General features: G+C 30.6%; 3 protein-coding genes across 5 annotated transcripts in view; 1 reads left to right on the forward strand and 2 right to left on the reverse strand.

The window, feature by feature from the left end:
* Positions 1-7,632, reverse strand: part of LOC145113417 (uncharacterized) — a 29,982-nt gene extending 22,350 nt beyond the window's left edge. Inside the window, exons 1-2 of the mRNA XM_079049512.1 lie at positions 7,626-7,632; positions 5,951-6,675 (exon numbers count right to left, since the gene is read on the reverse strand). Coding sequence (XP_078905638.1) covers positions 5,951-6,675; positions 7,626-7,632 — 732 coding nt within the window. The remainder of the gene's footprint in view (positions 1-5,950; positions 6,676-7,625) is intronic.
* Positions 7,633-8,541: 909 nt separating this feature from the next.
* LOC145116360 (uncharacterized protein At4g28440-like) lies at positions 8,542-9,777 on the forward strand. Its single transcript, XM_079052701.1, has 2 exons — positions 8,542-8,965; positions 9,387-9,777. Exons 1-2 carry the CDS (start codon positions 8,710-8,712, stop codon positions 9,572-9,574), a joined length of 444 nt encoding a protein of 147 aa, XP_078908827.1. The 5' UTR covers positions 8,542-8,709; the 3' UTR covers positions 9,575-9,777.
* Positions 9,778-9,848: 71 nt separating this feature from the next.
* LOC145116359 (putative aminotransferase TAT2) lies at positions 9,849-13,699 on the reverse strand. 3 transcript variants are annotated; one of them, XM_079052698.1, is made up of 8 exons: positions 13,492-13,699; positions 11,572-11,880; positions 11,153-11,492; positions 10,855-11,073; positions 10,727-10,786; positions 10,432-10,587; positions 10,244-10,337; positions 9,849-10,166 (listed from the first exon to the last, which is right to left on the reverse strand). In XM_079052698.1, the coding sequence occupies exons 1-8, from the start codon at positions 13,602-13,604 to the stop codon at positions 10,027-10,029; spliced, it is 1,431 nt and encodes a 476-aa protein (XP_078908824.1). In that variant the 5' UTR covers positions 13,605-13,699; the 3' UTR covers positions 9,849-10,026. The 3 variants fall into 3 exon arrangements, with proteins under 3 accessions (XP_078908824.1, XP_078908825.1, XP_078908826.1); XM_079052699.1 differs by having other exon boundaries at positions 11,572-11,844; positions 13,492-13,696; XM_079052700.1 differs by lacking the exon at positions 13,492-13,699 and having other exon boundaries at positions 11,153-11,424; positions 11,572-11,737.
* Positions 13,700-14,299: the final 600 nt, after the last annotated feature.

The following is a 14,299-nucleotide window of genomic DNA, read 5'->3' on the forward strand; positions in this document are numbered from 1 at the left end:
ACTTTCTTGTTTTTTTGTTGGTATTTTGTGTTTCATTTTTTGATCTTATTAGAGTTTAAATGCATTATTGATGGTAAATCTTAGTTGAAAGTTAACTTAAGTTATTATTATCAGTTCAGAAATATACTTTACAGCTTGTTAACATAAAATGATATGGCCTTAGGATGATGCATCTAATTAGATTCACACGAACATGAAAGATTGCATCAGAGATCTTTTTCAAAGTCTCTTCAACAGTGAAAATGATAATGTTCTTCAGGTTATGATCATTATACTTTTTATGTATTGTTGTTTTCATATTGTTTTACATGTCACTTTTTTACTTAAAATAATATTTATGCAACTATTTTACTTGATTCCTCTTTTATGTAATTTAGGTTTTGAGTTAAAGTTTGCAATTATGGACACTAACTGGTATGGAAAACAAGAAGCAATCAGAAGTTTGAATGTTCTGTACAAAACATTATGGAGAAGTATGTTTAAGTTAAATTGATTTCTTTGGAAACATCTTTGATGTTTTGGTTTTTATCCTTTAATTTGTAAATATTAGGGTTGTTATGAACTCAATTAAGGTACATTGTTAGTTTTTACTAATATGTGAATTTGGATATGAAAGATAGTAGTTTGTATGTTTATGATTCATGTTATCAACTTTTATGTTCCATTTTATAGAAATTTTCCATCTTATTAAAAGTTTATGGATTATGATGAGTAATTTGGATCATGTTATTGTCCATCTTATGGAAATTACCCAACTTATAGAAATTATCCATCTTATAGAAAGTTCTATAATCCATCATCTTATGTTATTTTCTAAAAACAGCTTTATGGGTTATATATTTTTGGATCATATCGTGATCCAAAACTTACTTTGGGATTCATTTATCCTTTTTGAATCATAGAAATTATTTATCATAACTTTGGATCTTAAACGATAGTTATTAATAGTTATCATCCTAATTTTGATGATCGGTCTTATATAAATTGCCCATCGTAATAAAAACGCTTTGGATCATAGAAATTATTGATCATAGTTTTTGGATCATAGACTTCTTGCGGCATAAAAGTTTACCTCTTAATTAAATTTCAGTTATTAATAGTTATGATGCAAACATTTATGATGCATATTATATGAATTACCCATCATAAGTAATCAGAAACGGTTGGATCATATTAAGTTATGGACCGTAGTCATGATCCAAAACCTTTTTGATTATAGTTTTTGGACCATAGATTTCTTGTTGCATAAAATTTTACCTCTTACTTAAATTTCAATTATTAATAATTATGATGCAAACCTTATGATGCATATTATATGAATTGTCCATCATAAATAATCAGAAAACTTTTTGATCATATTAAGTTATGGATCGTAGTTATGATCCAAAACCTTTTAATTCCTCTTATATTTTGGATGTATAAATACTACATACTTTTTGGATCATAAATCTTTTGAATCATAAACATTTGTAAAAGATTTGATCCAAAAAAGCTATAATTCAAAAAGTTTATGATCCTTAACATTTATGATCATAAAACATTATGAATAACAAATGTTATGATTCTTAATCTCTTATGATTCAAAACTTATTTTAGTTGAAAATATTATCATTCTAATAATATGATCTAAAATGATATGATACAAAATAAAATGATCCAAGATATTATAATTCATAAGTTATGATTCAAAAACGACGATTAAAAAACGTTATGATAAAAACTGTAACTTTACAAAATTCTAGTAACGATTATAATATTATGAAAAAATCATATCACAAACAAAGATTTTAACATAAGACGATGTATTTTTATGTTGTATTCTATGATGTTACAAACAAAATAAAAAAATTACACCTTTTGATTTATAATAAAATTATAAACAATTAATATTACATATATATTATGCCACATAATATTAATATATTATTGTTTTAGTATGAAATCCATCGATACGTAACAAAAAATAAACCTTGAAAAAAATATTGAACATAAAATGCGTATAATCATATATTATTTATACTATTTAATAACAATTAAAAACAACATAAAGAACATTGCAACACAACGTAATTATGAATTCATTTTCACGTAACAAATTGGCACAAACAATAAATGTAGAGTTGTGGGCTAGGCCACATATGCAAAAAACAGCGGACAATTGATCCATAATTAGCGACACAAGTTTGCCCCAAGACAATTTTATCTTTTACATAATTAATATAAGAGTTTTATAAAATTTAATGTAAAGTTTATAAAAATAGAGTTTTATAAAATTTAATGTAAAGTTTATAAAAATGGAGTTTTATAAAAGATGAGTTATTATTTGATTATAACAATCTACTTTGATTTGAAGTTTAATTATAGCATTCAAGTTTGATTCTTTTAAATTTAATTAGAGCATTATACTTTGATTTGATTTTAATATGGTATCATAATTTAATTTGATTATAGTTATAACGTTGTACTATACTATGTTGCTATTAACGTCAATTTATATCGTAGTGTATGAGTTTTGATCCTATTAGCGTCAAGTAATCTTGAGGAGGGTTTGAATGAGATTGAGAGAGGTTTCGTTTGTGATCTTTTTGAGTGTCCGGCTTCGCAACGCAAGGTCCATAGACCCCGTTAAGCCATGATTTAGTGTCCTACACAATCCCGATGATTGTGCAATAGTGTTTTATCGTTTTGGTTCGTTGTTTAGCACTGTTAAGGCTAAAGAATATCAAACACATGAACTTTCCAAATGATGTTTTCTCATTAAAATAGTGAATTGTACAGTGATTACATAACGTAAACCCTAACATACAAGGGTTAATGGAGTTGACCGGTTTAACTTGTTGACTTTGTTTGACTTTGACTTGACCGAAATTTGATGGTTGTCACATCATCCCCCCCGTTAGAGGGAATTTCGTCCCGAAATTTGCATTTTGACTGGGACTTCAAGAGTTTGGAAAAAGATGTGGAAAACGTTTCGTAGTACAAGAAATTAATTTTGGTGAGGAATAACCCATCTGATGTCACATAACGACCTTGGAAATTTCTTATTGTAACTTGAACTGAGTCGATTTAAAAGGAGTTTATTGTTTTGGGATGATAGAGTATTCTATGTGTGCTTTTATACTCCCTGTTTTATCCTTGGTATTACCACTATGAATATTTTATAACGTAGTTAGCGAGTTCCATCATTACTTATGTTTCAACAAATTTTGACGAAATTTGCATTATAAGTTCTACCAGTTCTTTTATAGTAGCTTGGCATAAACTAGTCGTATATCATTAAGATTGCAAGGGCATTCGGATGGGTGACCCCGCCTTAAGCCCACAACCAAACAAGAAACAGGGAATGAGGCGAAATCACACATTCTAAATCCATAGAATCTTAATGATATATGACCATAATGTTTACACTAGCCATCATAGATTCCAGGGGCGTAGTATTATTGGGGCCAGGAGGGGCAGTGGCCCCCTCCTGATTTTTGGGCTAGAAGTAGGAATTGTAGTTCAAAATAAAATAGTTATAAGCCTGATATCTTCAAACTTGGGCTTTGGCCCCTCCCGATTCCTAATCAGAATTGTCCAATACTCCAAATTCTCCAAGCGACCAAGCGGTATCAAGAAATCAAAATCGATTCATCCCCATTTGCCCAATTCGCTGCCTATCTCGCCTGCTGTTCGTTTGTCGTTGTCTCGCCAAGTCAGTCGCGTGGTCTCACTCTCAATCTCGAAATTCATCCAAGAAATACTCATATTCCAGCCAAGAACAATCTATTATACTCAAATCTTCATCCATCTTGAAGCATTCATCAAGGTATGTTGTTAAAAGTTTCATATTCATACAAGAAACAAATTAAATCCACCAAAATATCTAAAACTCATTTTATGCATAAACCTGATTTTTCTCAGAATCCCATCAATAAAATAAGAAGTTCTGGAAATTTTCAGAAAATAACTTATTTTTATTGAATTACTATAATTATTGCAATAAAGTAGGGCAATAATTCACATAAAATACTTTTTGCATTCAATAAATTTTGAGAAAATTCTGGGATGACTAATATATTGATTAAACATAATTTATGAAGTTTCATGCATTTATATTACTGTTTACTATTATTTATGATTTTATTGATTAATTAATAATGAAATATATAAAAAATACTTCCCATAGTCACAAATATCTGAAACTTATACACTGGGCTCTATATCATGTTATAAAACTATGGTTAATTTTACAGAATTTGTGGAAATCATTTACTATTTTTCCCGAATTTTGTTGTTGTTTAATCATTAAAGTATTAATAAATACTAAAACAGTTCAGAAAAATATAAAAATTTTACAATAATTAATATTGTATGAAATAATGATTTCCTAATAATTTCATAAATTTTCAATTCTGTTTACTATTTAAAACCATTTTCCTAAGTATTTAAGCATGTAAAAATGCATTTTAATGATTATTTCATATAAATAATTGTTAAAATCTGTAAATAATTATAATTGGGCAAATTATTATTTTAATAAGAAATTATTAAAATCTGGCCTAAATTGAAAATATAAATTAATTATGCAAAGTAATTAATTCAATTTAAAATTCATTTAACAAATGAATACCTTAATATTATAATCAAAATGAATTATTGTTAATTCATCTAATATAAGAATATGTGTCTAATTATTTGTATTAGTACTCTATTCTCGTTTAGCAGTTCCTAAACCAAAACTATTAATTATATTAGGTTCTACGCCATTTTGACTCGAACCGTCTATCGTACGACACACGCATTTCGTTTTGGGACTAAAGTGAGTAATCTACCCCATATTTTATAATTTTCAATACTTTTGGGGTGTATCATGTGGTTCTAATATGTTCCAACTTCATTTTATTGTTTTATCACAATTGAGACATTGTTGGGACATTTATACGTGAGTCATTAATTGTATAACTATTGTTTGTTTACGCTACATGTACTTGTAGTGCATTATCATTTTTAGTCTAATCTCCATGACTATGCCCGTATTCTTGAGGTACGTTATGGACAATAATAGCGCTATTGGGTTGACCACCCCGCCTTGGGACGCTAAGGTGATTGATCGCACGTGGTTGAGTGTGTATGATGATTAGATGCTCCATCCTATATATATATATATATATATATATATATATATATATATATATATATATATATATATATACATATGTATATATAGGGTGAGGACTTATTGTTGTTGTTATCATTTGTTAATCAATTTTTGATTTATAAACCGTTATCTCAAATACAATTGTTTGCCGACTTCAAAAGAAAACAAATTTCCAATTATAAAGATTTCAACTTCACAATTTTCTCTACTAAAATTAGATTACTCACCAACTCTCGTAGTTGACCTGTTTTTACCCATGATGCAGATTTGAAGAATGAAGTTGATGAAAAATAGGTTGTGCCTTAGAAATCCACAAGACTATTTAAATTTGATGTAATAAATGTTGTTCGTATTTGGATTTGTATTTGTATGTTGTGGATCTTGTTTGCATACTTAGTACTTAATTGAATCTAATCATATTATAACATAGTTGTCATGAGACTTTGAACAATATATCACGCCTCGATCGATTCCGACAAGGATCGGGACCCTATATATATATATATATATATATATATATATATATATATATATATATAGATAGAGAGAGAGAGAGAGGAATGATCATTTGCGAACTTATAGTTTTTCGAGAACCCGATAACTAAAAGTGGAATGTTAGATAAAAAAAAATGGGACGGCCAAGATGCATTGTGACATTTTTGTAAATAAGTGGAAAAATAAAAGGACGAGGGTACATTAATAAAATGATATTGGGGGTATTTTAGGGATCTAGAAAATGAACCCATAGAATAAACTGATCAGAACCCTTTTTCATGTCACAATAGCATTTTCCGATTTCTGATTATGTACCTTCGGCGGATAGACGAGCTCTCTGTATACCCTACACGACCAATGACGATTGATCTCCGCCTCATCTCCTACTCCAAGGTTGCAATTTTCCTCCTCTTGAAGATGATTTTCCTGCTGAAAATTAAATCCCAAAAACTCTTCATCATCTACAAACACATTGTTGAATGTATGGATGGGTGTAGGATAACTGGACTGAAGGGGTTCCCTATCAACAAACGCAAAGCCATCTTCCGAATCGTAGCTCAGATTCCATGTGAAATCCATCGGGGTTATAGCTTCTTCTTCTTCTTCGATCGATTTTTCCTGGGTTTTGTTGCTTGAATCGATTAGCCCCATTGGGTAGTCATTAAAACCACTGATTTTTGCGAGAGTGGAGATCTCCTTGTTCCGCTCACCACCTGTTCGATGAAATGCCTCAGAGGTATCGACAACAAATGTAAGCAACTCATGCTCATGGTGATCATTCTCGAGCGCATCAATGACAAGTTTCGCTTCCTTCATCAGCCAATCAATAGCTTTACTGGGTCGATCATACCTAAGCCTGTCTTGAACATCATAAAACTGTATCGCTGTGTTGGCTGATAAACGAACACGCCGATCCCTCGGACCCTTTGATGTGCAGACTTTGCTATGTCGATCTTTTCTTCTGAGTAATCTAACGATTCGCCCACCTCCTTCTACTTCAACTATCTCTCCAATTCCTTTGCTTTTCCTTATTCTCAAATCTCACAGGTAACTACCTAAAACTAAAACCCTCTTTGCATATTTCATTTATGTCACACACTCAGTGTGTGTATCTGTGTGATGTGGGTTTTAGATATGGTAATAGTACTATCAGTTTGATGATGAAACAATGCATGTACAGATGAATCACTTATATCCTTTTATACCAATTTCCTTATCTTTTTTAACACTAGAAACAAAATTTCAAGATTCACATGTATAAAATATGTCCATTTTGATGTATTTTTTATACAAATTAGTCTATTTTGATGGCCTTGGAAGGATCCTTATTTTTTTATACCAAAAGTAATAGATATATTTGAAATTTGTGTAGAACAATATAATGCGATTTCTAAACAAAAATATTAATGTTATAAAATATTGGTGCTTTATTTTTGAGTTTGAAAAAGAATAGGTTACACTTCAAAGAACTTCCGTTATGAATTTTTCACATGGAAACTCTTATGTATATTAAATCAACTCTGTTTTTATGGAACAACAGTTTCAAACCATCAATTGCTACTACGTTCTCTAGAAGAATGCAAGTTTTCAACAAATTCAACATATGTTATTGGTGCTTTATTTTTTAGTTTGAAAAATAATAGGTCCTATTTTTCTAAATGGATCTCTATTATTTATGTGTTGGCAGTGATGAATTTAATGTGAATCATAAATATACTAATGCATATTTGATTCATATAAAAGTATAGTGCACTCGTTAATATGGTTCTCATAGTGGACAAATATATGTTTTTATTGGTATGATATGGTTAATTAGTTGTTATGATTGGCTAATCTGGTTCTGAATTCTGTGTGATATTGTGAAGAACTTAGATCTGTTAAGTACTAACTATTGTTAGATAATGTTTTGACATTTTTCAGGTTGAGTGGTATGGATGCCATTAGTCTTGGAAATGAAGTAGAAGATGGACTTATTGCTGCTGATCCTAACCTGTCATATTTAGTTTTATGTGGTAAAGATTTTTGTGATGCAAATGGTATAAAAAACAATCACAAGTGAATGACATATGAATTACATGTGATTCACATGTAATTCACATATGAATTACATGTGATTCACATGTAAATCACAAATGAATTACATGTGATTCACATGTAAATCCAATATGTCTTACATGTAATTCATATATATATATATATATATATATATATATATATATATATATATATATATATATATATATATATAGGGGATAGGGAATATACATTACAGCCCCACCTAAGCTTAGGTACTAAACTTTTAAAATATGACGTTTTAACATGCTAAATATACTCGGTTTGGTTTCACTTGGTAAATATATCATCATCCATAACATTTATTTCTTTCATTATCATTTTACCATCTCTGTTTTCTTTCCTCAATTATCGTTTATTACATCACCCAAGTGAACATTACTAAACCCTAAACCTAAACCCTAAACCCTAAATTTAAACCCTAAACCCTAAACCCTAAATCTAAACCCTAAACCCTAAATCTAAACCCTAAACCTAAACATTAAACCCTAAAACCTAAACCCTAAACCCTATTGTTTCGATCTTGAATTTACATCTTGAAGTATTAATCGTGAATCCATTAACCGTAATCTTTATATAGTAAAACAATGTATTTTCAAGAGGTTTAGTACCTAAGCTTAGGTGGGGCTGTAATGTATATTCCTTTTTCCCATATATATATATATATATATATATATATATATATATATATATATATAAGTTGAGAGTTTAAATAAAAGGTTGAAAATAAATTATTAATTAATGATACTCATAATAAGAAAAATAGAAAAACTATAATGGTTTAACCCGGCCATGTTCGTATGGATCCATAGGCCCATGTATCTAAATATAGCACTGGAAGACGAAAAGGGTCGGGAAATGGAGAGGTTCCCGAAATAGTAGTTGCGTAAAGATTCGTCAAATATGCAGTGCAGTAACAGCAGTTTGAAAGGGAAACGATCAGAGCCCCGTCGGAGATACGATTACGATCGCTCGTTGAATTCACATCCACCACTGTTCCGATGGCTACAAACAACTCAGAGGCTCAAGGATCGTCGGCTCCGGTTAAACCAGCTCTTCGAAAGCCGGTGTTTACTAAGGTCGATAACCTTAAACCGGGAACTACAGGTCTGACACTCGTTGCCAAGGTGCTTAGCTCCGAAATTGTGTTGCAGAAGGGACGTGCTGTGTCTCCTAATCTCCGTAATGTTCGCATTGCTGAATGTCTCGTCGGTGATGAAACCGGAACCATTCTCTTCACTGCTCGCAACGATCAAGGTAACCTCGCGTTGTTTTTTTTTTATTTATTATTATTTCTGTGTTGCAAAACCCTAGAAAATAGAGCGATCGGATCATATTGTGTTAATGCTACGACCGATCGTTTTGAGTTTCTATTTTCATTTGTGATGATGTGACTTTTTAAACCCTAGGCATGATTTCATGGTTTACCGTTCATGTTTAGCAAACCGTGATTCGAAACTTCACTTCCATGACATGGCTGTTGTTTTGAGTTTGTTTCTTTGTGTTACTACTTACTACCACATTTTGTAGTCAACTGTTGACTTTGTAGGGTCAATTGAGCCATTTTCTAACTCTCAAGTCTGCGGATAACTACATAGAAGTTATTAGAGAAAAAAATTTGGAGATAAGAAACAAGAAGCAACTTTGTATAACAATCTTTGCTCATTCTGTTTTACAGTTGATCTTATGAAACCTGGTGCTGGTGTCATCATTCGAAATGGAAAGATTGACATGTTCAAGGGCTCGATGAGGCTTGCTGTTGACAGGTGGGGTCGCATTGAGGTAACTGATCCTGTCACATTTGAAGTTAAAGAGGACAACAATCTTTCTCTTGTGGAGTATGAGCTTGTAAGTGTTGCCGAATAGGTAACCCATCTTTCTTATGCTTAATTATTCTGATAGCCTGATATACTACGGGTATGGATCAGAATAGAAACATGGATCTCTCCGCTTTATTATCAAAAACATATTACTTTGGTGGGATCTTGATTGGGGGAATGTTTTTGCTATTCTGTTTATATTAGATCTTCATTGCTCTCATGTTAATTTACCTCAAGTTTTTCTTTCAATATTTCTTGATGCAATATTTGAGTGATTAAACAAATATAAACCATGATTGGATTAACAAAAGCACGATCAATGAACATGTGATGGGTCAATTCTTTATACCTTTTGTGCGCATAAAAGCACGCACATTTAAATTCAAGGACACATGCTGTACATTTTACTAACAGAATAACATCAAGTGAGCAAAAGTAATTACATATTTACATGGACTCTGACTATGAAGTAAAAAAATATGTATTGCTTGAATTATGTTATACTAAATCAATATGAACCTTATGTTGATGAGAATGCTTTTGGCAAAAAGACTTCACTCTATCAAGAGCTTCTTCAAGAGAAGATGGATCTGCAGCGAAAGTTACACGAACCCAGTTTTTCAAACCTACAGTAAGACCTGCAAAACCCAAAAAGGGACATTTATGAGCTCATTATAAAAGTCCACAATATGTTACAAAAGGGTTGTAATCTCACCTGGAAGAAGAATCACGGATTCTTCTTTAGCTAGCTTGAAACAGAAGTCAATATCATCACTAATATCTTTTAGTAAAGAAACATTCAGTTTAACCTACACAAACCAACACACAAAACAAAAGAAACATTTTTAACAAAACTTTAAAGTATTTACCATTAGATTTAAACCAAAACACCTAAACCCTTACCATAACAGCCATAGCTCCCTGTGGTTTTTGTGGGCATGTCAAACAAGGGATTTCTTGAATTTTCCTGACACAAATATCTGAAGTGTTCTTCAGTATGCTAAGAGTTTTTGTAAAGAACACTTCTTTCGTATCCTCAAGGATCCGAGGAACAGCTGCCTGAAACATTAGAAATCTTTTTTTTAATCATTTTTAAATCTCAAAAACTTATGAAAATGGAAGTTAGGTGACAACTTAAGGTGCACCATGTGGAAGTTACACAAAGTGTTAAATGTGGAAAGAAACACAAAAGAAGCACCTGAATGAAGGTTGCTGGACCACCACATATATCAAAGTACTTCTTTAGGCGCTCAATGTTCTGAGAAAACAAGAAAGATTATTTTGCAATTCAAAATATTTATAATTTAAAAAAAAAGTGTTAAGTACCTTAGCATTTTTGAAGATGCCATTAGGATCAGTTGTAACAAACCACCCGAGCCTCCAACCTGGGACTATCCATCTTTTTGACAAAGAACCAAGTGTAAGAATAGGAACCATTGACCCAAAAACACCCATAGGCACAAAAGGGTTTTCCCCAAAAGCTAAATGCCCATAAACTTCATCTGCTATAACAAGAATCTTATGCTTCTTTGCTGTTTCTGCAATCTAACATGAACCTCAAATCAATACCTTTAAGGGTCTGTTTGGTATGGAATTACATATGCATATTATATTTAGTAATTACCTTTTTTAAATGTTGATAAGTGTAGACATTGCCACAAGGATTCCCAGGGTTTATGATAACAATTGCGACTGTATTTTGATCTACCAATGCATTGACTTCATCCAAGTCAACCTCCCATCCTTTTTCTGGAATAAGATTAAAATGTCGAATTTCTACATTTCTAAAAGCTGCACAAAGTTCATAAATTGGGAATCCTGGTTTTGGAACTAAAATATTTGCATTTGGTTTAGCTAGAATCGATATAGCAACTTCTATAGCTTGTGTGCAGCCAGCTGTTATATAAACATCATCAGGGGTTAGTTTATACGGGAGATCTTTCGATAAATATTCCGATATTGCCCTGAAAATAAACATAAAGAAAGAACAAAACTAAGATTAAAAAAAAAAAATTTGAAAAAACTATGTAAAAGAAAACTTACTTTCGTGTTTGTGGGAGGCCAATAGTAGGTGAATAGCCATTGAATTTGTGGGATTCAAGAGTTTGAACTACAGAATCTTGAACAAGATCAGTAGTGGTGAAGCAAGAATAGGCAGTTGGGTCTCCCATTCCTAAAGAGATTACTCTGTTCTTGTTCATCTCATCAAGACATGACATTAAAATACCCAGAATACCCTTTATGGTTATGTTTGTTGGTGTCTGCATCTTGAAATTGATGGGGGTATACTTGTCTTTGCAACAATATATGCTATTACTATACAAGGTAACACGATGTAACTTGGGTGTTATACTGAGTAAAAAATTAAAGTGTGATGAGTGTTGACTATATTGATACTACGAGATAAGTACATTGCTATGTGGTGCAATTTGATATCTTGATTTTTATTTTTTTTATTTATAAGTTTTTATTAGTTTATTATTGTTTAATTAAAGCAATTTAAAGTAATGTATTAATTACAATTACTTTAGGCAATTTCTGATCTGTTTTTTAGCTTCTTTTTATTTTGATAAAGAGAACTTAAATCGACTAATATATAAATTTATAGGTAAAAATCACATATGATTGTATGTAGTTTGTACCATAGAAACCGAAAAAATCATGCAAAAAAAAAAAAAAAATACAAACATCTAGAGTTTACATAAATGGCAAATGAAAACATGTAGAAAATGATGGATACATTTTTTGGACTTTTTTCATCTGTTTTTCTACTTATATAAGTTTTTAATTAAGTTTAAATTAGGAATGTATGTTTGTTTAAAGAGCAAACTATATCAAAATCATTGTAGTTTCAGAATTTTTTTGGTTTAACCCTCCAAATATTTTATTTAATTCTAAAACATTTATTTTAAAAAAAATCAGTGTAACCTGGTAAATGTGGTTCTCTAAGGTAAAATATAGAAAACTACTCCAGTTTTGCGTTTTTTGGTTTTATAATCCTAACACATTTTCTATCGTTTAACCACAAAAACTTCACTTTTCTAAAAAGAACCCACCATAACAAAGACAAAACGCATAGATTTTTAATTTTAATTTCTGGAATTTATTATGTTTGGCATATAGATCTTAGGAGCTTTAAGAAAAAACTCGGAAAAAAAATCAATACGAGCTTTAAGTTTTTTGCTTTAATTTTTATTTGAAACAAAATGCTCCTAACTAAAAGTTACTTCAATGAGCTTTTTGCGAGCTTTTATTTTCCACTTTTTGAGCTTTTTATATGAAACAATATATTTATAATCCAAAAACAGTTTCAATGAGTCATTAAGAATTTTTATCTTCCAGTTTTTCAGCTTTACAAGTTAATTTTTCCAAAATTTTCCACACATAAATCGAATATGAATTATAGGAGGTCAAGGACACACTTATGTGACGACTCTTTGTATCTTATGCAAAGACTCTTTTAGTTTTTTTATTCCAAAATTGACGATGCAATAAAATAGAATATGAATATGAATTTTTGTATATTATGGTGACTGGTGAATTTTAGGTAGAAAAAAGGTATTGTTTTTATGGTTATAAATCATAAAAAATATCATCACGTGGTTAAACTGAAAAAAAATACTAAACTATTATGGTTTTTAATATAATTTACTTTTAATAAAAGTTGAAAACCCTCTATATCCGGTTAAAGTCAAGTTAAACATCAAAATATAGAATAATCAATGGCTAAAAATAATATTAATAGGGTAACTTTACTTGATTATGCACGAGTTAGTTGAAACATCCGCTTTATAGAAGCCAATTGTAAACGATTTACGATTTCTAAAAAAATGAATTTTTACATTTACATGGAAGCAAAAGCAAACTTTGTTTATAGAAGAACCTTTAAAACGAAAACACCTTGATTTAAGCGGATGTATGTTTATGGTAAGAGAAGGGAAGAGAGTAGAGAGTGGAACATACCTTACGATACAAATATTAAGGGAAGGAATTACCAATTTGGCTTTCAAACTCCGAAAAATAAAATGTGTGAGCGATGATGCATCCTCCAATTCTCCATCCTCGTTGCATTGCATGTTCTATATATAAATATAAAATACTATATACCCAAAGAGAAAGAGGGCGGTTCGATTTTACTGACGATAACTCCACGACACTTGGGAAGGATTGGATAACGTTTCATCCTACAAATCAAACCCCATGAGTCAGCACACATGTCACATGATAAGCCTAACATATCAACAATTCATCACCAATCCAAGACGTCTCTCCCACTCCTGCCACGAAGCTATTTCATATACTTATAATATATTTCGCTAAAAATATTTAAGTAATTGTCATTAGCTATTCCATAACAACTTTTCCTATCTAATAAATGAAGGTTTTTTTTTTTTTTTTTTTTTTGCCACATGTCATCTTCTCCTTCATTTTGACACTTGTCATTTTGTGAGAGTTTTAGAATTTTTATTTTCCACTTGTCATTTTTTAGGGATTTCTATTTTCTTAAAATAAAATTCCATAAAATTGTAATAGGTTCTATAAGGAAATAAAATCATCCTATTAATTTGATAATAAATTCTCATAAATACTCCAAACGATTTAATTTCTTTTGCAAATGTTTTAAAAGATTACATTCTGTTATGTAAAGTATTACTGTATAAAATATTTCATGTTTATATATTGATATTAAATTTTTATTTTTATTAAACCCGTGTAATACACGGGTCTCACACCTAGTATATATTAAAACAAAAGGTTGTGTAAAAATTGT

The sequence above is a fragment of the Lactuca virosa genome, chromosome 5 (genome assembly GCF_052849685.1).
Source record: "Lactuca virosa cultivar CGN04683 chromosome 5, Lactuca_virosa_CGN04683_v6, whole genome shotgun sequence".
NCBI classification, from domain to species: Eukaryota; Viridiplantae; Streptophyta; class Magnoliopsida; order Asterales; family Asteraceae; genus Lactuca; species Lactuca virosa.

What these genes read in the sequence shown, in the direction of transcription:
- LOC145116360 (XM_079052701.1), top strand. Translation starts at nt 8,710, where the DNA reads ATGGCTACAAACAACTCAGAGGCTCAAGGATCGTCGGCTCCGGTTAAA. An exon ending in CACTGCTCGCAACGATCAAG is followed by an intron (nt 8,966 to 9,386) that starts GTAACCTCGCGT and finishes TCTGTTTTACAG; the next exon opens with TTGATCTTATGAAACCTGGT.
- LOC145116359 (XM_079052698.1), bottom strand. Translation starts at nt 13,604, where the DNA reads ATGCAATGCAACGAGGATGGAGAATTGGAGGATGCATCATCGCTCACA. An exon ending in CTTATCAACATTTAAAAAAG is followed by an intron (nt 11,074 to 11,152) that starts GTAATTACTAAA and finishes GGTTCATGTTAG; the next exon opens with ATTGCAGAAACAGCAAAGAA. An exon ending in GCATCTTCAAAAATGCTAAG is followed by an intron (nt 10,787 to 10,854) that starts GTACTTAACACT and finishes TTGTTTTCTCAG; the next exon opens with AACATTGAGCGCCTAAAGAA.